The sequence below is a fragment of the Pongo abelii genome, chromosome 7 (genome assembly GCF_028885655.2).
Source record: "Pongo abelii isolate AG06213 chromosome 7, NHGRI_mPonAbe1-v2.0_pri, whole genome shotgun sequence".
Lineage (NCBI taxonomy): Eukaryota > Metazoa > Chordata > Mammalia > Primates > Hominidae > Pongo > Pongo abelii.
In genome coordinates, this window is record NC_071992.2 from 73,591,590 (window position 1) to 73,615,239 (window position 23,650).

A 23,650-nucleotide genomic window follows, 5' to 3' on the forward strand; every position below is an offset into this window, starting at 1 on the left:
TCCCTAATTACAAAATCTGAAATCTAAACTGCTCCAATGATCATTTCCTTTGACCATCATGTTGGTACTCAAAAATTTTTGAGTGCATTTCGGACTTTTGGAGCATTTCGGACTTAAAATGTTTGAATCAGGGATACTCAAGTGGTACAGCAAAATGCTGTGCAGGTTTGTAACCTAGGAGCAATAGGCTATACTGTATAGTCTAAGTGTGTAGTAAGCTGTACCATTCAGGTTTGTATAAGTGTACCCTATGATGTCCTCACAATGACCATTGCCTAACGACACATTTCTCATAACATATGAGGCGGGAAATTAAAGAAAAATAAAATTAAAAAGAAAGAGAAATAAGTTTTCCTGTATTAGGCTGACTTGTCTCAGAGGCAGCAACAGGCACAGCCCAGACCCAGGAAAAGCCTTGATAATATTATCTAATGTGCTCTGAAGACTCTCCCAGCACTCCTTTAACATAGGGAGAAGAAAAACAAATTTTCCTTTGTTTTATGGAATGAGTTTACAGATTCCTCTTCTCTGTAACTACTGACTTCAAGTATTGTTTTATCTAAGCAGTAGAGTGAAGGTCATGAGCCTCTGAGCAGGCCCGACTTACGGCCACCTGGGTGCCATAGTGAATGTTATAGGATAAGCCCATGCCTAGGCAAACCTAGATAATGGACATCTGGATTCCATAGCAATGGTTATGTGCAATCCTGAGTTATGAACCTGTTACAATTTGATTATCTGTCTTTGTCCTGCCTCTGTATCCCTGCTTTCACACCACTGTAAGCTTGCTTCAAGCTGGCCCACCCCTTTGGTGAAGTGTGTATAAAAGTCAAGTGCTGTCTTTGTTCCAGGCCCAGTCATTTGGACGCTGAGTCAGCTGGGCCTGGGTGCATTCAATAAAAGATTCTCCTGTTTTAACCCAAGGTCCCTCTCTTGTCCTCCTGAATCCCACAACACATATCCCTGTCATTAAGTGATGTATGACTATCCTAAGATACTAGGCTTAAAACCAGCTAGTGTATAATTATATAATTATAAATTATCTAAACATTTTTATTGAAAAGCAGAGATTGTCAGAATGCATAAAAAGCGACTCAACTATATATTTAAAGTATATATTTTTTTAAAACAGAATAAATACACAGGTTAGTAGTAAAAGGACAAAAAAAGATGTATCATGCAATCACAACACATAAAACTGATGTGGTTACTTTAAAGGAAGACAAAGCAGGCTTCAAGAAAAAGACTATCACAAATGAAGAGGGACATTTCCTAATGATGAAAGGATCAATTAATTAAGAAGACATTACTCATCTTAATGTATATGAATCTAATAACAGAGCTTCACAACACAAAATGCATAAATTGACAGAAATAAGAAAAGAAATAAATCACCACTGACAATTTTAACATCCTTCTCTCAGTGACTGATAGCACAAGTCAACAAAAAAAATTAATGAAATATATTTGATCCAAACGACCATCGACCAATTGGACCCATATGGCACTTATGGAATACTATTTTCAACAACTGCAGAGCTCACATTCCTTTCAACGGCATGTGAAATGTTCACCAAGATAGGCCATATGCTGGGCCATAAAACAAATCTGAACAAATATCAAAAGACTGAAATCACACAGAACATATTATCTGATCAGATATTAAATTATAAATCAGTATCTATAAAATATCTATTAAAAATTTCCAAATATGTGGAAGTTCAACATACTTCTAAATTACCTATGGGCCAAAGGAGAAATGATGAAGAAAATTACAAAATATTTTTACATTAATGGTAACAAAAAACATATCAAAATCTGCAGAATGTTGCTAAAGCAGTGCTTAAAGAGAAAATTATAAGTTTAAGTGCTTCTATTACAAAGGAAGGAATAAAATTGGTGACCTAGACTTTCTTCTTAGAAAGCTACAAGAATAAGTTTAAAACCAAAGCAAGCTGAAGGAAGGAAATCATAAAAGTAGACATCAACTATAAGTAAAGTGAAAAAGCAGAAAAATATCAACAAAGTCAAAATGTGGTCACTTGAAAGATTAACAAAATTGGTAAGCCCTGGCAATACTGATTTTTTTTAAAGAGAGAAAACACAAAGTATCAGCATAATGAATGAAAGAAGGGTAGATACTACAGATGCTGCTGGCATTAAAAGGACATTAGCAACTTCATACCAATACGTCTGACAATTTAGATGAAATGGACAATTTATTTGAAATACACAAGTTACCAAAACAGTAACAGAAGAAATAGACAAATGGAACAGTCCTATGCCTAGTAAATAAATGGAATCCCAAAGGACACTTTAGACCTAGACGGCTTCATCAATAAATTCTATTAAAAATGTAAGGAAGAAATAACACCAATCCTACACAAACCTTTTCTGAAAATAGGAGATAAAGAAAACCTCCATACTATTATGAGGTCAGCATAACCTGTACCATACCTGAAAAATACCTTACAAGAGAATTACAGAGCAATATCCCTCATCAATATAGATGCAGAAATACTAGCAAAGCAAATCCAGTAATATGTAAAATAGATAAGACATCATGTTCTCAAATTAGATTTAGCCCATGAATACAAGGTTGGTTTAACATTGAAAAAAATCAATCAATGTAATTCAAAACATTAACAGAATAAAGAAAAAAATATGATCATGTCAATGAATGCAGAAAAAATATCTGACAAAATTCTAAACCCATTATTGAAAAAACTCTCAGTAAACTAGGAACAGAAAGGAACATTTTCATTCTGTTAAAGGGCAGCTATGAAAAACCTACAGCTAGCATCATCTTTGAATGATGAAACATTAAGCCCTTTTCCTGTAAGATCAAGAATGAGGCAATAATGTCCATTTCTACCACATCTATTAATAAAACTGTGCAATGAGGCAAGAAATAGAAAATAAAAGCCATAGGGATTTCTGTGAAACTGTCATTATTCACAGATTAAATGATTATGTACATGAAAACTCCATGGAATCTAGCAAAAAACACTCTAAGACTAATGAGTAAATTTAGAAGAGTCATAGTATACAAGGCCAATTAAAAAAAGAACTGTATTTCTATATACCAGTAACAAATAGTTGGAAAATAAACTTTCAATAGTATCAAACAATCAAATATCTAGGACTATGTCCAACAAAAGATGGCAGCATCTACATACTAAACAGAACAGGGATTCTGAGTGGGGCATGAAAGAGAAATCTGTACTATCTTTTGGTCTGTTCTTCTTAAATCTACAATCATTACAAAATAAAGTATTTTAAGGAAGACTTTTGGGGTAGAAAAGGGTAAATTTTTAATTCAGGATGGATTAAAGACTTAAATGTTAGACCTAAAACCATAAAAACCCTAGAAGAAAACATAAGCAATATCCTTGCATGGGCAAGGACTTCATGACTAAAACACGAAAAGCAATGGCAACAAAAACCAAAATAGACAAATGGGATCTAATTAAACTAAAGAACTTCTGCACAGCAAAAGAAACTACCATCAGAGTGAACAGGCAACCTACAGAATGGGAGAAAATTTCTGCAATCTACCCATCTGACAAAAGGCTAATATCCAGAATCTACAAAGAACTCAAACAAATTTACAAGAAAAAAACAAACAAACCCATCAAAAAGTGGGCAAAGGATATGAACAGACACTTCTCAAAAGAAGACATCTATGCAACCAACAGACACATGAAAAAATGCTCATCATCACTGGTCATCAGAGAAATGCAAATCAAAACCACAACGAGATACCATCTCATGCCAGTTAGAATGGCAATCATTAAAAAGTCAGGAAACAGCAGATACTGGAGAGGATGTGGAGAAATAGGAACACTTTTACACTGTTGGTGGGAGTGTAAATTAGTTCAACCATTGTGGAAGACAGTGTGGCGATTTCTCAAGGATCTAGAACTAGAATTACCATTTCACCCAGCAATCCCATTACTGGGTATATACCCAAAGGATTATAAATCATGCTACTATAAAGACACATGCACATGTATGTTTATTGTGGCACTATTCACAATAGCAAAGACTTGGAACCAACCCAAATGTCCATCAATGATAGACTGGATTAAGAAAACATGGCACATATACATCATGTGATACTATGCAGCCATAAAAAGGGACGAGTTCATGTCCTTTGCAGGGACACGGATGAAGCTGGAAACCATCATTCTCAGCAAACTATCGCAAGGACAGAAAGCCAAACACCACGTGTTCTCACTCATAGGTGGGAACTGAACAATGAGATCACCTGGACACAGGGCGAGGAACATCACACACCGGGGCCTGTCGTGGGGTCGGGGGCTGGGGGAGGGATAGCATTAGGAGAAATACCTAATGTAAATGATGAGTTGATGGGTGCAGCAAACCAACATGGCACATGTATACCTATGTATCAAACCTGCACTTGTGCACATATACCCTAGAACTTAAACTATAATTTTTTTTAAAAAAAGGGGAAATTTTAATATGAAGCTATAAGATGATATTATGATTTTATATTTTTAATGATTTTATATTTTATTATGATTTTATTTATTATATGATATATTAGATGATATTATGGAATTATTGCTAATGGAATATGATAATGGTATCAAGGAATGGAGGATATCCTTCTAACAAGTACCTGCTGAAGTACTTATGGGAGAAGTGTTATGATACCTCGGAATTTAGTTTCAGATGGTTCAGAAAAAATATATACATACATATTATATATATAATACAAACATACACATTTATACATACAAATAACACACAGAGAGCAACAATGTGAGTAGGAGCAGGCATGACTTAAAGAAAATTTGGCAAAATGTTAAATTAACATCTGATGAATCATAGGGGACCTGCCTTCATTGTATTAGTGTTTCAACTTGTTACGGTTTAAAATTTTTCAAAATAAAAAGTATTAAAAATAGTTTTCCTTATATTCCTTTAACAAAAAATTATCTCCGCAGAAATATGATGAAAGCTTATCTTAGCAGTTTACCTTTTTTTCTTCTAGAGAAAGTATACAACATTGTAATATTTCATTTCATATCGCAAAAATCCCTTCCCCCAAATTCTTTAGCCTAACATTTCAGCAACTGGATACATTAAAACGTTCACAGTGAACCATTTTTTAAATGAATGTCATGCTGAAGCCCAGAACTGAAGTCTAAATTGCTACTTGGAAAAATGACACATTCTAAGTAGGTCAGAAGAAGCTAATTCTTCTTCTTATTATTCCCTTTCCTTTCTAAAATGGAAGCTATTCTTCCCTAAGCAATTCACTTACCTAATATATCCTGCTAGTATAAAAATGGAAATAAAATTAATGCTATATAGTGAAGCACAGAAAGAATCAAACAAACATAAACACAAAAAACACATTACTGGCCAGATGGCTTTACTGGCAAGTTCTTTAACACATTAAAATGTAGGGTAAGGGTCAAGATGACTGATTCCCAAATCTCACAAAGGTAGCAATAAAATAGAATATTACAAACTACTCTCATTTATAAACATAAGCTTCTAGCAAAAGCCTAGCACATAATAATCCATAAATAAATGAACCTATTCAACCAGTACTTTCTGCTTTGTCCTAAGGATGAATGATTACAGATGCAAAAATCAAAAATAAAAATGATAGTGAATAGAGACTGCAAATAATTCATAGATAAGATTTTGTAAATATAAAGAATCTAAATATACAGTTAATGGAATTGGTCACAGAGTTTAGTAGGGTTGCTAAAAACAAAATGAGTACACTAAAACCTATTGCATTCTATATATCAACAATAAACAGAAAATGAAATTTTAATAACATACCATTTATAATACCATCACAAATATGAAGTACTAGGAATAAATAACATAAGATAGGAAAGACCTTTATGAAGAAAATCATAAGGAATGTATTAAAGGGGACCTAAATAAATAGAGAGAAGACTATAGATTCACTGCAATTACAATCAAAATCCCAGCACAATTGCTTTTATGGAAATTAACAAGCTGATTCTAAATTCAGATGGCAGTGCCTAAGACCAAGAATATTGAAGACATAAGTGAAAAAGGAAAATAAGGTCTGGGGCCCTGCACTACCAGGTATCAATAGTTACCATAAAGGTATAATAATTAACTTAGTGGTACCAGAGACGAAGATACAGACGAATCACCTAAATCTCCTTAATATAAGGCAATAAACAAGTAGGAGGATGGGATAATACAAAAATGTTATCTTTGCACAAAATGTATACTTAAGAAAAGCCAAGAAAGTCAATGAAAAAACCATTAGAACAGTAGAAGTGTACTCTCTTGGACCCTATAGAGCGCCATAGGTAGGTACTTATTGCAACTTGAAGTCTCAGGAAAGACCTTCTAGAAGAACTGAGAGCACAGCTGAAATAAGAAGAATAAGTAACAGCCAGGTGCAGAGAAGGAGGATGAGTTTTCTAAGCAGAGGGAACAAGAACAAAGGCTCAGAGGTAACAGACAATGTGGCACAACAGAAACTGCAGGCAATGCAAATAACTAGGGCACGGAATTCAAGATGCATCATCAACGACTAGTAGTAAATAAGAGCTAGCACCTAAGAGTCTTGGGGCCATGTTAAGGTGTTTAGGCTTTATCCTGAAGGCACTGGGGATGGGGGGTCTTGAAAATTTTTATTTTATTTATATTTTAATGGCCTTTTATTGTATCACTTTCTCTCGGCAATATGAAATAATCCAGGGAATTTTAAAGTGTATGGCTGTAAAAGACTATTTGTTTCTTGGTATAGTAACCTTTGATATTGTCAGTGAAAGACAGGCATTTAAATTAACTGTTATTGAAAACTCTTGCTTGTTACTGTTCTAGGAGCTGGTTGGTGGGCAATTATCATGTTTGTTTTAGGAAGATAATTTGTGGACCATATGAAGAGGCTGGAGGAGGAGAAATAATTCCAGTTAGACTGAGGAGAGCTAATGGGGGTCTGGGAAAATGCAATGGCAGTAAAATGGAGAGAATCCATTAATTTCATTCACTGTAATATACCATACTCTGTGGATGCAAGAGACCAGACAAGTTCCTACTCTCAAAGAGTTAATTTTTCTTATTATCTTTTAACTTTTATTTTAGTTTCAGGGTACATATGCAGGTTTGTTATATAGATAAAATATATGTCTTGGGGGTTTGGTGTACAGATTATTTTGTCACCCAGGTGATAAGTGTGGTATCTGATAGGCAGTTTTTCGATCCTCACCCTCCTCCCTCCCATCCTCCACCCTCAAGCAGGCTCAGTGTCTATTGTTCCCTTCTTTGTGTCCATTTGTACTCAATGTTTAGCTCCTACTTATAAGTGAGAACATGCAGTGTTAGTTTTCTATTCTCACATTAATTTGCTCCAGCGCCATCTGTGGCCTCCAGCTGCATCCAATGTTGCTACAAAGGGCATGATCTCTTTTTTTGTGGCTGCAAAGTATTCCATGGTGTATAGGTACCACATTTTCTTTTATCCAGTCTACCACTGATGGGTATTTAGGTTGATTCTATGTCTTTGCTATTAATATTTTGAATAGTGCTGTGATAAGCCTACATGTGCATGTATCTTTATGGTAGAACAATTTATTTTCCATTGGGTATATATGCAATCATGGGACTGCTGGTTCAATTGGTAGCTCTGTTTTAAGTTCTTTGAGAAATCACCAAACTGCTTTCCACAGTAGCTGAACTAATTTACACTGCCACCAACAGGGTACAAGCATTCCCTTTTCTCTGCAACCTCACCAGCACGTTATTTTTTGAATAATAGCCATTCAAAATTTATTAAATTTTTTAAATAATAGCCATTCTAACTGGTATAAGATGGTATCTCATTGTGCTTTTGATTTACATTTTTCTAATGATTAGTGGCATTGAGCGTTTTTTCAGATGTTTTTTGGTTGCATGTATGTCTTTTTTTGAAAAGTGTCTGTTCATGACCTTGGCCTACTTTTTAATGGGGTTGTTCATTTTTTGCTTCTTTCTTCTAGATTCTGGATATTAGACCTTTGTCAGATGCAAAGTTTGCAAATATTTTCTCTCATTCTGTGGGTTGTCTGTTTACTCTGTTGATAGTTTATTTTGCTGTGTAGAAGCTCTTTAGTTTAATTAGGTCTCATTTGTCAATTTTTGTTTTTGTTGTAATTGCTTTTGTGACTTCGTCATGAACTCTTTGCTGGGGCCTATGTCCAGAATGGTATTTCCTAGGTTTTCTTCAACAGTTTTTATAGTTTTAGGTTTTACATTTAAGTCTTTAATCCATCTTGAGTTAATTTTTGTAGATGGTGTAAGGAAGGAGTCTAGTTTCAATCTTGAAGAATTTTAAATGGGCAGGTGATATGATCAAATAAGTTGTTTAGAAAGGACATTTTTAAATTTATTATTTTTATTTTTTGAGATGGGGTCTCACTCTGTCTGGAGTACAGAGGCATAATCATGGCTCACTGCAACCTCGACCTCCTGGGCTCAAGGGATCCTCCCACCTTGCCTCTCAAGTAGCTGGGACTTCAGGTGTGCACCACCATGCCCAACTAATTTTTTTTTTTTTTAGATGGAGTCTCGCACTGTCACCTGAGCTGGAGTGCAATGGCATGATCTTGGCTCACTGTAACCTCCGCTTCCCAGGTTCAAGTGATTCTTCTGCCTCAGTCTCCTGAGTAGCTGGGATTACAGGTGCCTGCCACCATGCCTGGGTAATTTTTTATATTTTTAGTAGAAACAGGGTTTCACTATTTTGGCCAGGCTGGTCTTGAACTCCTGACCTCGTGATCTGCCCGCCTCAGCCTCCCAAAGTGCTGGGATTATAGGCATGAGCCACCGTGCCCGGCCTAATTTTTTAATTTTTGATTTTGCAGAGACAGGATCTCACTATGTTGCCCAGGCTGGTTTCAAACTCTGAGCTCAAGTGATTCTCCCACCTTGGCTTCCTTAAGTGCTGGGATTAATAGGCCTGAGCCACTGCACCTGGCCCTTAGAAAGAACATATTATAAAACAATGTCAGGTAGAGGGAGGAGAAGAAAAGTGGAGAAGGGAAGATGGAGTCAGGGAGGTGAGCTAAAAGCTGTGCTAGTATTCTGGGTGGGAGGTGACGGTGGTCTGAACTGAGGCAACACAATGTGAAAACACAGAAGCAGAAACTGAAGCATCTAACAGACCTTTCTGACTGACAGACATCAGGATGGAGAAGAGTTGAGGAAGCCCAGAGAGTTCTCCTGCACTGAGGCTGAGCCATTCTCTAAGACAAGCAGGTTTTGGGTGAGACCAATGATGACACCAGGCTTGGATTTGCTGAATGAGGCAAACAGATGAAAATGTCCACTGCTTTTCTAATTAGGAAAGATCATTAGAAACTTACCTGTTTTTGTCAAATGATGTTCTAGCTAAACGAGACTGCAAAATAGCTGTTATCTATTAAAACAGAACCAGAAAAAAGTATGAATATAAGTATTTATAAGTAAAATATCAATACAAGTTAATTGACAATCAAAGACAGACATTGTTAGGAATACTTACCATGGCAGTTTGGTCACCTAATTTGTCAAGGCAGGATGCTCTGTGAAGCTACAGTATCATAAACAGACATGAATTTATTTTTTCTCTCAGATGATATGAAGTATTTCTTTAGAAGCAATGAGAAACAGCAATCATTCTGTTAACAGTCAAGATTACTTCTGATATACCTATGGCTTCTTCCTAATATATAGTTTTTAAATTCAACATTTTAAGTCAATCTGCTACATATTTAGAAAACAGATGATTATTTGGGTAAGGTATACAAATACGAAATTTATAAAAACAGTTTCTACCTCAGTTTGCTTTGAATTTTCTACCCAGCAAGTGCTTACCTGAAGCAACGTCTCCACAACATCCTCCACTTTCCCAGGAACATCCAATTCAAAAACATATTCCATTTTGCCCTAACAAAAAGGGGAAGATATCAAAATACAGGAAGAGAAGCAGTGTGCCAAACTATGCTACTTTAAGAACACGTGTACAGAACCTGCTATGATAAAATCTGCATGTTTTACCTAGTGTAACTTCCCCCCTGGAATGAGAGTTCTAGGGGAGCAAGTCTACATAATTTGCTGCTCTATTTATTATTTCCTTCCTTCTTCTAACTTTGGGTTTAGTTTGCTCTTCTTGTTCCAAACCCTTAAGATGTAGAGTTAGGATTTTTTTTTTTTTTTTTTTTTTTTTTGAGACAGAGTCTTGTTCTATCGCCCAGGCTGGAGTGCAGTGGTATGATCTCGGCTCACTGCAACCTCTGTCTCCTGGATTCAAGTGATTCTCCTGCCTCAGCCTCCCGAATAGCTGAGGCTAGAGGTGTGCACCACCGCACCCGGCTAATTTTTGCATTTTTAGTAGAGACAGGAGTTTCACCATGTTGGCCAGGCTGATCTCGAACTCCTGACCTCAGGTGATCCACCCGCCTCGGCCTCCCAAAGTGCTGGGATTACAGGTGTGAACCACCACGCCTGGCCTAGAGTTACGATTTTTATTTGAGGTATTTCTTCTTTTTTAACGTAGACATTTAATTCTATAAACTTCCCTGTTTATACTGCTTTTGCTGCATCGCCTAAGTTTTGGTATATCATGTTTTCATTTATCTCAAGATTTTAAAATTTCTCTTTTGTTTTTTTTCTTTGACCCATAGGTTTTTCGAGAGAATGTTGTTTAATTTTCACATATTTGTGAATTTCTCAGTTTTCCTTCTGCTGTTGATTTCTAGTTTCATTCCATTATGATTGGAAAAATATACACAATATGATTTTAATCCTCTTAAATTTGTTAGGATTTGTTTTGTGACCTCACATGTGATCTGTCCCGGAGAATATTCCATGTGCTTGAGAGGAACGTGTATTCTGTTGTTGGGTGGAAAGCTCTGCATGTCTGTTAGGTCCATTGGGTCTGCAGTGTTGTGCAAGTCCTCTGTTTCCTTACTGATGCCCTATCTGAACGTTCTACCCATTGTCGAAAGTGTGGTATTGAAATCTCCTACCATTATTGTGTTGCTATCTATTTCTCCCTTCAGTTCTATCAATGTTCGCTTCATATATTTAGATGTTCTGAGGTTGGGTACATACATATGGTGATATTAATTTTATATGTCATTTTGACTGGGCCATAGAGTGACCAAATATTTGGTTAAACATTATCCCTGGGTGTATCTGTGAGGATGTTTCTGGATGAGATTAGCACTTGAATTAGGAGACTGAGTAAAACAGATTGCCCTCCCCAATGTGGGTGGGCCTCATCTGATCCATTGAGGGCCTAAATCAAATAAAAGGCTAAATGGGAAAAACACTCGTTCTTCCTGTCTTCAAGCTGGGATACTGGTTTTCTCCTGCCTTCAGACTTGCATTCAGACTCAGACTAAACCCTATACATTGGCTCTCTCCTGGGTCTGGAATTCTTGGCCTCTATAATCACATGATTCAATATCTTATAATAAATCAATTTCTCTCTCTGTGTATATACATATATACAGCAATATACCCCTAGATGAGTGTATATGTCTGTATATATGTATATGCATATGTATGTATGCATGTATGCATGTATGTATATATATATGTGTGTACGTATGTACACACACATCCTATTGGTTCTGTTTCTCTGGAGAACCCTGACTAATGCATGCATTTGTAATTATTTATCTTTCTGATAAATTGACCCTTTTATCATTACATAATATCCTTCTTTGTCTCCTGTGAAAGTTTTTTATTTAAAGCCTATTTTGTCTGATATAAGTATGGCCAGCTCTGTTCTCCTTTGATTACCAAGCATGGAATATTTTTTTCCCATTCTTTCACTTTCAGCCTATGTGTGTCCTTAAACCGAAAATGAGTCTCTTGCGGATGGCATATAGTTTTAGATCTTATTTGTTTTAATCCATTCAGGCACTCCATATTTTTTGATTGGGGAGTTTGATATAGTTAAAGTAATTATTGATAGGGAAGGACTTACTGTTGCCATTTTAACTGTTTTCTGTCTTGTAGCTCATTTGTCCTCTGTTGTCCTCTATCTGTGTTTGTGTTGACATTTTATCATGACATAGTTTGATTCCTTCCTCATTTTTTTTTAAATTTATTTTGATAGTTTTTGTGGTACAGGTGGTTTTTGGTTACATAAATAAGTTCTCTGAGGTTTTGGTTTACCTGTCACCTAAGCAGTGTACACTGTACCCAATATGTAGTTTTTTATCCCTCATCACCCCCCATCCTTCCCCCTAAGCCCCGAAAGTCCATTATATAATTCTTTTTTTTTTTTTTTTTGACAGAGTCTCGCTGTGTCGCCCAGGCTGGATGGAGTGCAGTGGTGCGATCTCGGCTCACTGCAAGCTCTGCCTCCTGGGTTCACACCATTCTCCTGTCTCAGCCTCCCAAGTAGCTGGGACTACAGGCACTTGCCTCCCAGCTAATTTTTTGTACTTTTAGTAGAGACACGGTTTCACAGTGTTAACCAGGATGGTCTCGATCTCCTGACCTCATGATCCGCCCACCTTGGCCTCCCAAAGTGCTGGGATTACAGGCATGAGCCACCGTGCCTGGCCCCATTATATAATTCTTATGTCTTTGCATTCTCATATCTTAGCTCCCACTTATAAGTGAGAACATACAATAATCTGGTTTTCCATTTCTGAGTTATTTAACTTAGAATAATGGCCTTTAGCTCCATCCAAGTTGCTCAAAGGCCATTATTTCATTTTGTTTTATGGCTGAGTAGTATTCCATGGTGTATATATATAGGACATTTTCTTTATCCACTTGTTGGTTGATGGGCATTTATGTTGGATTCATATTTTTGCAATTGCAAATTGTGTTACTATAACTATGTGTGTGCATGTGTCTTGTTCACATAATGGCTTCTTTTTCTTTGGGTAGATACCTGACAGTGGGATTGCTGGATTGAAAGGTAGCTCTACTTTTAATTCTTTAAGGAATCTCTATACTGTTTCTATAGTGGTTGTATTAGTTTACATTCCTACCAGTAGTGTAAAAGTGTTCCCTTTTCACCAAATCCATGCCAACGTCTATTATTTTTTGACTTTTTAATTATGGCCATTCTCACTAAGTAAGGTAGTATCTCATTGTGGTTTTAATTTGCATGTCCTTGATAATTAGTAATGGTGAGCATTTTTTCATATGTTTGCGAGTTGTTTGTATATCTTCTTTTGAGAATTGTCTATTCATGTTCTTTGCCTACTTCTTGATGGGATTATTTGTTTTTTGCTTGCTGATTTGTTTGAGGTTCCTCGTAGATTCTGGATATTAGTCCTTTGCCAGAAGTGTGGTTTGCGAAAATTTTCTCCCACTCTGTGGGTTGTCTGTTTACTCTGCTGGTTATTTCTTTTGCTGTACAGAAGCCTTTTAGTTTAATTAGGTCCCGTTTATTTATTTTTGTTTTTGTTGCATTAGCTTTGGGGTTCTTAGTCATGAATTCTTTGCCTATGCCCCTGAGAACTGGAACAAGACAAGGTTACCCACTTTCACCACTTCTATTCAACATAGTAATGGAAGTCCTAGCCACAGCAATCAGACAAAAAAGAAAGGGCATCCAAATTGGAAAAAAGGAGGTCAAACTGTCACTGTCCACCAATGATATGACCATTTACCTAGAAAACTCTAAAGACTCATCCAAAAAGCTCTTAGATCTAATAAATGAATTCAGTAAATTCTCAGGATAGAAAATCAATGGACACAAATCAGTAGCACTGCTATACACCAACAACGGCCAAGCTGAGAGACAAATCAAGAATTCCATTCCTTTTATAACAGCTGCAAAAAAAATAAAATAAAATACTTACGGTTATACTTAACCAAGGAGGTAAAATAGCTTTACAAGAAAAACTATAAAACACTATTGAAAGAAATCATAGATGACACAAACAAATGGAAACATACCCCATGCTCATGGATGGGTAGAATCAATATTGTGAAAACGATCATACTGCCTAAAGCAAGCTACAGATTCAATGCAGTTCTTATCAAGATACCACCATCACTCTTCACAGAACTCCCATCAAAATACCTTTGTCAATCGGAAACAATTCTAAAATCCATATGGCACCAAAAAAGAGCCCAAATAGCCAAAGCAGTACTAAGCAAAAAGAACAAATCTGGGGGCATCACATTATTCAACTTCAAAATATACTACAAGGCTATAGTTACCAAAATAGCATGGGACTAGTATAAAAATAGGTACATAGACCAATGGAACAGAATAGACAACCCAGAAATAAAGCCAAATACTTACAGCCAACTAATCTTTGACAAAGCATACAAAAACATAAAGTGGGGAAAGGACACCCTATTCAATAAATGGTGCTAGGAAAACTGGCAAGCCACATGTAGAAGAATGAAACTGGATCCTTATCTCTTACTTTATACAAAAATCAACACAAGATGGATCAAAGACTTAAACCTACAACCTGAAACCATAAAAATTCTAGACGATAATATTGGAAAAACTCTTCTTTTGTGTATCTTCTATAGGTATTTTCTCTGTGGTTACCATGGGTCTTATATAAAACATCTTACAGTTATAATAATCTCTTTTAATCTGTTAACAACTTAACTTCAGTCACATACAAAAACTATTCCTTCAGATACCTGTCTCCCTTTATGTTAATGATATCTCAAATTACATCCATTTATACTGTGTATTCATTAACACAGATTTCTAGTTATGGGGTTTTTATACTTTAGTCTTTTAATTTGTATACCAGAATTAAACTGATTTACACACCACCATTACAGCACTACAGTATTCTGTATTTGCCTTTACCAGCAAGACTTATAATTCCTACACTTTCATGTTGGTGTTTAGTATCTTTTTGTTTCAAATCGAAGGACTCACTTTAGCATTTCCTATAAAGCAGATCTAATGGCGGTAAACTCTGAGCTTTTGTTTATCTGGGAAAGTCCTTATCTCTCCATTTTTTTCAAGGACAATTTGCCAGATACAGTGTTCTTTGTTGGCAGGCGTTTTTGTTTGTTTGTTTGTTTTATTTGGTTTTGTTTTTACCATTCTGAATTTATCATCCAAGTTTCTGACCTGCACGCTTTCTGGTGAAAAATCTGATCATTTTATGGGGACTTTCTTCTGTGACCAGTCACTTTTCTCTTGCTGCTTTCAAAATTAACTCTTACTTCTGATAATCTGATTATCATGCATCTTGGTAAGGACATCTTTGAAGTCCTCCTATGTGGAAGACTTCTTAAATCTGGATGTCCATCTCCTTCCTCAGTTTTGGCAAGTTTGGGACCATTATCTCTTTAAATACACTTTTTGTTTCTTTCTCTCTCTCTCTTCTCTTTCTTGGACTCGCATATTATGTATTTGGTCCACTTGACAGTGTGTCATTAGTACTTTAGGCTTTCTTAACTCTTTTTCATTCTTTTTTCTCTTAGCTCCCCTAACTGGATAATTTCAAAAGACCTGTGTTCCAGTTTGCTGATTTTTTCTTCTGCTTTATAGTCTGTGCTGGACTCCTCTAGTGAACTTTTTAGTTAAGTTACTACATTCTTCTCCAAAATTTCTGTTCAGTTCCTCTTTATATTTTATCTTTGTTAATATTCTCTTTGTTAAAATTCTCATTTTCTTCATGCATAATTTTCCTGAGCTCATAAAGCATCTTTATGACAATAGTTTTGAATTCCTTGTCAGGTAATTAATATAGCCCCTTTTATTTAGGGTTGGTTTCTGAAAATTTATTTTGTACCTTTGATTGGACTATTTTTCTCTGATTCTTTGTGCTCCCTCTAATTTTGTGCTAATATCCACACATTAAAAACAACAACAACAACAAAAACAGTTACCTCTCCAGTCTTTAAGGACTGGCTTCATACAGAGAAAGAGACCTTCATTAATCAGCCTGGCTAGAGATGCTGGAGGCCTCTCAAACCTTTTCTAGAAGTGTCTTCTCTGGACTTATGCATGTAGATTCCTAATTAGAGAAATTTATTGGTTTCATTTTTTTCAGAAGCTTGGAATCCTTTGCTGTCTTTCGTGTCTATATGTCTGCTGTACCACAGGTCCTTTGAAGCCGTAGCGTGCTACCCAGCTCTCTTTTGTTATCAGTGGTTCCAGGCATCTAGAGTATGCAGGGTTCCATCTGTACTCTGAGACAGAAGAGACAGAAGCCAGTCCCTTGGGCAGCTCCCCTGAAAAGTCAGAACTCTGGAAGTATAGTCCAATTTTCTCTTTCCCTCTCCAGGGAGAAGCTAGAGGCTGGGAAATTTCTTCCCAATCATGTGGTGCTGTGTGGGACAGATGATGGCCAGATAGTGACACAAATTTTTATACCGGCTTTGATGTGGTTAGTTTCATGCTCACCGGGTGTACAGGATCCTCTTAACTGGTTTCCAGGTTTCTCACAAAGGGAATTTGTCCATGTGTTGTTGAATCAGTGTCTTCACAGGAGGAAGAAGGGGCTAGAACTTCCTATTCTGCCATCTTGCTGCTGTCATTCCACCTCACCCTTTTTTTGTTTTAAATCTGAGAATGCTTTGGTATTATAATTCACATTGGAACAAAAGAGCTTTTCTTTACTCAGACAACCTCACTTTTATTTCCTTTCACATAATCTTTCAATGAACCATGTGCAGGTATGCAATTCAGCTGGCTCTCACAAGAGCCTTTAGAGGGAGGGCACCCCAGGTGAGTGGTTCTCAATTTGGGGGTAGGGTTTCCTACTGCCCCCAGAGGCTTTTGTCAATGTGTGGAGGTGCTGTAACAACAACAAGGGGAGCAGTGTACGAGAGGCATTTGTTAGGGGAAAGAGCTGTAATATAAGTGACAGCCCCACACAATAAAGAACCATCCTGCCCAAAATGCCAAAAGCACCACTTGAGAATAATTAAACCTCAGTATTTATAATTTCTGACTAATCAGCACACGCAAATATTTCTTGTCCGTAAAACCCAGAGGCCACTGAGTATACAATTTGTGCCACCTAAGAGATTGCAGACTGGCCTGAAACTGAAATTCAGATTCAGCCTGTGGGACTATGTTTGCCCACAAACAGTAGCTTTTCCTATTCACACAGATGTCATAAGGAGCACTAGCCCTGTCCTTAGGTCCTGTAAAAACTCTCTTTTAGTAGGAGTTATCCCTCTACTATGTATTAAGCTGAAGCATAAAGAATTAAAGTACAGAATAGTTAAATGAAATGTCTATGTTTAAGTGAAAAGTCCCAGGGAACCAGACATTGTATCCAAGTCTACTCATAGTTTCTACCTAATTAAGAGTACTTACAAATTATTATTGAGTTCTCAAATAAGAGTATGTTATAACCAGTAAATATTTCTAGAATATTTTTAAAACTAAATTTTTTAGTAATGTACTGGTAAATAAATTCTCAGTAACACCCAGTAAACAATCTTATAAATAATGCATATTCTGATTTTAATTTCTAACCTAATTTGGGTGTTTTTTTTAGGCACTTTTTTTTTAAGTCAAAAAGTTAATTGAATTCTCTTGAACTAAAATCTGTGGCTCCCTTGGGTTATTTTGTTATAACTTCCAGGTAAGAAGCTTTTAAATACTCATTATTATTATATTTGATTAAAGATGTTAACAGAGTCACAAAATTTTATTGTTCAAAATGACTATATAAATTGCTGGAAATACATGAAAAGCTTTACTTACCCTTTCTATTTTATATGGTGCCACAACATTATGTTCTTTAATGAAATATACCTGAGCAAAAAAAAGCAATACTTGTAAAATAATAACCAAAATGTTTCATTGTAAAGAGTAACTACAAACCAGAACATTATAAATCAAAAGTTTTAAATCATTGTTATATAATCTCTATTTCCAGAAGTATTTGCTTTAGTATTAGTACTAGTATGGCTTTAAAGTACTGATGTTAAAATAACAAATATCAAATTAAATAGAGAATCATCCAGGCAACAAGATAGCAACAATTACAAGATAAATAAATATAGAAGACATTTTTGAATGCCATCACTTGCACCAAGTAACCAAGCAGACAGGGAAGGAGGCTAATCCAAGTGCTGATTTTTGAAGAAACAGGTAAAACAAAGTTACTGTGGTATGAAATATGTTCACTAACATAAAGAAAACTTAAAGGTAATCTGGGCACATGGTGTTTTCACATGCACTGGGCCACCGGTCCTCCCATAGTATATTAATAACTATGTGGAATAAGTGACACCATCTACCAGAGCCATCAATCTCCTTGTACCTGTACTTTCATCACTGCTTTTCCTCCTGCAACAATGGAAGTTGCCTGAGCTCTCAAATTCCAGCCCCTCTACTAGGGCACAGAATGTGAACACCTCCCCAAACCTGTCAGATATTCAAAAACTTTGCTCTTAGGATTATATACTGCACTCTCTCCCTTTTACACACACACACCCCACACACATACTTCCCCTGAATCTCACATCCTCCTTTTGCCATTTCTGTTCCTTTTTGTGGCAAAATTCATTGCAAGAGCTATCTGTGCCTTCCCTTGGGCCCATGACAGGTTTTCATCCCCACCATATTATTGAAACCACTTTTAGATGGTCACATGAAGTGCATAAGATCTCCACATCACCATATAATCAATTCTCAAGTCTTCCTTGACTCTCCTTCTCGGAGCATGTGACAGAGCTGACGGCTCTTCCTGAAGCAGTTTTCCACATGGCTTCCTGGACACCTGCTCCTGCTTCTCTCCAACCTCACTGGCTACTCCTTCCATCTACTTTTGGACCTTGCTTTCTTCCCAATCTCTTAAGTTAGAGAGTTGCAGGGCCTTAGTTCTCACACCACTCTGTCCACTCTCAGTCCCCAGGAAATCTTATCCAGCCACAGGGCTTTAAAAAGTCTCTAGAAACTTCCAGCTCCCCAGTATGTCTTGCTAGCCTCTGCTTCCTCTCTGAAACCCAGATGGATGCATCCAAATGCCTGCTGGACATCTCCCCTTAGAGTTCTCGTGGCCATCTTAAATCTCACATTCTACTTGAAGCCTGCTCCTTCCCAACTCTCTTTATCACTGTAAAGGGCACTACTGTCCATCTCATTGAAGTCATTCTTGACTGTTCCCTTTTATACCCTGCGACTAATCCGTCAGCACATCTGTTGGGTTTTCTTCAGAATATACCTAGACAATGACCACCTCTCACCATCGTGATTCAATACACTTGGATTCCTGGAACACCCCAATAGGTCTCCTTGCTTCCACTCTTGCCCTGGTTTGTACAGCGCGTTCTCTACCCAGCCCCCAGAGAGACTTACATACAAATCAGACACGCCCCTTCTCTTTCAGCTCTCCAGTGGCGTTTCTCTCTGCGCTTTATTCTAAGTCCTTACCTTGGCCCGCAAGGCTTCGCATGACACGGTCCCTGCCCCTATTCCAGCCTCCCTTGAGTGTTCTCCTTGACTCGTGCACCCCAGGAGCACTCACACTCCTGCGCCTCCCACCTGTCAAGAACATGCCCACCTTCAGGCTTCTCCGCCCCACACTCTCTGTACCTGGAATGCCAGTGTTTGTGATAATTGCACAGCTCAATGCCTTAAGCCTTCTGAGTCTCTTGGTAAGTGGCCTCTTCTCAGTGAGGCATCCCTGACTACTCTTTCTAAAGCAGCACGAGAACATTCCTTATCATTTTCTACCCTTCTGTCTTGCTTTCATTTTCTTCATAGCATTTGTCACTACCTGACATTAGAGGAGACATTTGTTTATTGTCTGTCTCCCCCATTGAAAAGTAAAGTCCATGGAGCAAAAGGCTTCAGATATCTTGTTCTTCCCTAGATCGCCAGAGCCTTGAATAGAATACTTATTGAATCCATGAGTTGAATCTGTTATTCATATAAACATGCACACACCCTTCTTTAGCAGCAACAAAAAAAATTGGAAGCAAAACTCTCTAAATATAAAGCACCATACCATATTTCTGAGATCTTGTGACCTAGTATATAATCAAAAAACCCAAAAGTTGCCTGGTTGTATACTTGACACAGGAAGCTTTAAATAATACTTGAAAGAGTAGCTTGTGTCGGGCTGGTTTTGAGCTGGTTTCATACAAGACCTCTTCCATAAACTATTAAAAGTAGGTGGAGGAATTTGGGGGCTTTATTCCTAAGCTCAAAGGTATTAAATTTTTACTAAAATAACTAAAATGTATAGTTTTATAATGAAAACCCTATCTCCAAGTCAAAAAGTACCTCTTCCTTTCAAGATATGGGTTTTGTGGAAACAGGTCATGAAGTAAAATGACACGATAGACATGAGAGTATGGAGGTGGACCAGAATTATTAATAATGATGTTTGGTCCCCAGAGCAGTAGATGGTTGTCACTGTCTTCACATATACCAGTTAAAACAACATGAAGTCGAGGAAGCCTGTGAAATGTTTTCTTCCTTAAAATTAATAGAATCGTGGAAGATAGATGTAGAAAATCAAATAATCTGCTACCTCTCAGCTTTCATAACATAACTTTCAACACATGTTAAAAGTGTTCTGTGAACAAAAGGCTTCAGTGATAGAAAAAGTGCTGGGAGCATGCTCTTCCCCTCCCCATCTGCCTCCTAGGGACACTCTGCTCTGTTGCATGAGAGGATTTAAGTCAAGTTTTGAAGTCAGAAAGTCCATGCATCTTTGTTCCCACAGCTTTTCTTACCCCTTACTTCATCCCAGAACAATTCTTCTCTGAACACTTCAACGCCCCAAGGAACGAGAGCTGTCAAGGCAACATCTGCTAACCCTTTTGCTTTAAAGACAAAGCAGATGAAACCCAGAGCCAAAAGAAAGTAGTCCCTTCTTATTTACAATTTTTTAAATCTACATACTAATTAATAATATGACAGGAGAAAAAGTATGTTTTAATTGACCTTTTATTGCCAATGCTGTCCTGCCTATATTGAGTGCAGTGGTGGGTGCGTAAATGTAAAGGGAATAAATCTGGAATGAACAAAAGGTTATTACCACAAGGGTCATAATGATACAAGACCACCAATCCCAAGTCATTGCCTTGGTTGTCCTAAGTCCCTGAGATCATTTAAGTGGCACGACAATGGCCTCTCACCTTCTAAATAGCTAGGAAGCTATGGGAAGAGCTGCATCCCTTCATTTCAAGCCTCGTAAATCATAAATCGTGAGAGCTCCAAGGACAAAACCGCAAGCCCACAGATACTACACACTTAATAAACACGAAGAAGCCCATTAGGGATCACATCTTTTTAAAACTACATTTCTCAATGACTGAATTCTAAAAGCATTTGATTTCTATTCCATGGTCTTCATCTGATATCTCTACAAATAATTTCATTCATGCACATATATAAGAATGTTCATTCAGATTAGGAAAAAATATTTATTATGTGCTTACCTGACTGAAAATGAGTGAAATACCCCCAGATTTTGCCCTAAAATACAGATAAAAGTCATTAAATATATACAGCTTTTTGGTTGAAGTAAAATTAAACAGTGGTGAAAATGACATACTTTGTGAAGTGTCTATTGGCTCCATTTTCTCCATGCTTTCCTATTTTTATACAGTCTCTCAAAGGAATCTGGATAAAATTGAGAGAAATATTATAAAAATCAGGAAAGGTAAGACACACACAAAAAATAGGAAGGTTTCTGTTCGTATTTAAAATGTATTTACCTTGATGATGGGCTGGGATATTGAATCTGGTTCAAAAATCACCGATTTTGAACATATTTTTAAGGAGCCTCTGATTTTCCTAGGGATCCAAGTACAACAGATTGTTTGATGAGCATAACAAAAATCACAAGACAATCATAGTACATTTTAACTAGAAAGCAGGTTACGAAAGCATCACATAATAAAAGATCAACAATGCATATAAAGAGAACGTCTCTATTTTTAAATTAACTGGTAAAACAAAACACAGAATAGTGGTTCATATTGGCATTTACACTTCAAATGTTAGAGAGTTTTTAATTAAACTTCTTTGATTTATATGTGTATCTCCATATAGTTTACAGCATCTATTGGCTAGAAACTTAATGAATCCAAGAAACATCACATTGAGAAATAGTCTTACAGACTGAGAATGCCTACACTCATCCCACCCCAGAGTAACACTGCCTGTTCTTTTGTGAGCAGTAAATATTTACTTTGGCTTTCTATTCTCAGTGCTCAATATACATGTACTAAACAGATGAGAAGGCCCATTCTACTGAAGGTTAAGACTTAGTTTGCAATTCTTTCTCAAAGGGTTTTTGAAATTTTATATCATTTCATATCATTTTTCCAAATTGTTAACTGCATTTACTTTTCTAATACCCAAAATTACCCAATAGTAACATAAAAACTTTTATGAAATTTCTAAACATATACAGATAGAATAGAAAACTCCCATGTACCAATGGCCTAGCTCTGCAATTGTCAATATGTGGTCATTCTTGTCTTGTGTATAACCCCCTGGGACCCTGCTGAATAACACAGAAAATTATTGGCATCATATACTTTATCCACAAATATTTTAGGAAAGATCTCTGAAGATAGTCTCTCTTAATAAGTGACCAATCATGAACACACTCTAAAAAATTAATAATTCCTTAATGTCATCATGCATACAGCCAGTGTTCAAATTTTTCTATTTCGTAAATGTGTTTTCATAGCCAGTTGGCTCAAATCAAAATCCTAACAAAGTCCATTTTACATTTAGTTGACATGTCTTTTACATCTCTTAACCTAAAATAATTTTCCCACATTATGAATTTGGCTGAATGCATCTCTGTGGTATTCTTCCAACCTATGCATTGCTTCTAAATTATTTATAAGATCTTCTGACAAAAATACTTTCAAAGGTAGTACACGGGTACTGCCTTCACATCCAGAGGCACCCAGAGGATCAGGTGTTGTCAATCTCCACATAGCCATTACAAAATTTCCCAGCAACTTCTCTCACCTAAAGGTTTTAGCAGCTATTGAAAATTACTATCTAGATCAAGGGCTGGTAAACTTTCTGTAAAGAGCCAGATAGTAAATATTTTTGCTTTGTGGACCATATGGTCTCAGTTACAACCATTCAACTTCACTGTTATAGGGAAAGCAGCCACACACAGTATGTACACAAATGGGAATGGCTGTGTTCCAGTAAAACTTTATGAGAACAAGTGGCAGCTCAGATATGGCCCAAGGGCTATAGTTTGCCAAGCCCTGCTGTGAATCCATTCTTCCATTAGGCATTGAAATTTTATCATTCCTTCTACGTTATGAGCTAGAATTTGACAACAAAGAACAACTTTACTTATCAGCAATTTGGCTACCCTGAAGTACAATTTGTACAAGGAAAATAACAAAAATGCTTGATTCTTTACCTTTATTTATCAAGTGTCACAAAAATGAGTTGTTGTCTTCCTATCCTTCGAGGATAACTGATTAAGATTATACACACACACACAAACACACATATTTATAAAATTACGTACTCATGAATTTTAACATTTATGAAACATTTCAATCCACTGCAGAGGTTATTCTTTTTTGATGCTTACATTGTCCCATTTTTGACCCAATGTTAGCATCTTCTACTTGCCCCGGCATCCTTTTAATTCATTTACAGTAGTCTTTGATACCTTCCTTACTTGCCAGTATGACAGGATGTCCCAGGTTCATCTCACAGATTTCCTGCCTCTGA

The 23,650-nt window shown here is 36.7% G+C and overlaps 1 protein-coding gene across 1 annotated transcript in view; it reads right to left on the bottom strand.

Moving 5' to 3' along the window:
* The window catches only part of NSMAF (neutral sphingomyelinase activation associated factor), a 75,263-nt gene that overhangs the window by 29,801 nt on the left and 21,812 nt on the right, over window positions 1–23,650 (bottom strand). Inside the window, 7 exon segments of the mRNA XM_024251208.3 lie at window positions 9,378–9,430; window positions 9,536–9,583; window positions 9,868–9,939; window positions 17,675–17,725; window positions 21,367–21,403; window positions 21,483–21,550; window positions 21,646–21,724. Of these exon segments, the coding sequence (XP_024106976.2) occupies window positions 9,378–9,430; window positions 9,536–9,583; window positions 9,868–9,939; window positions 17,675–17,725; window positions 21,367–21,403; window positions 21,483–21,550; window positions 21,646–21,724 (408 nt within the window).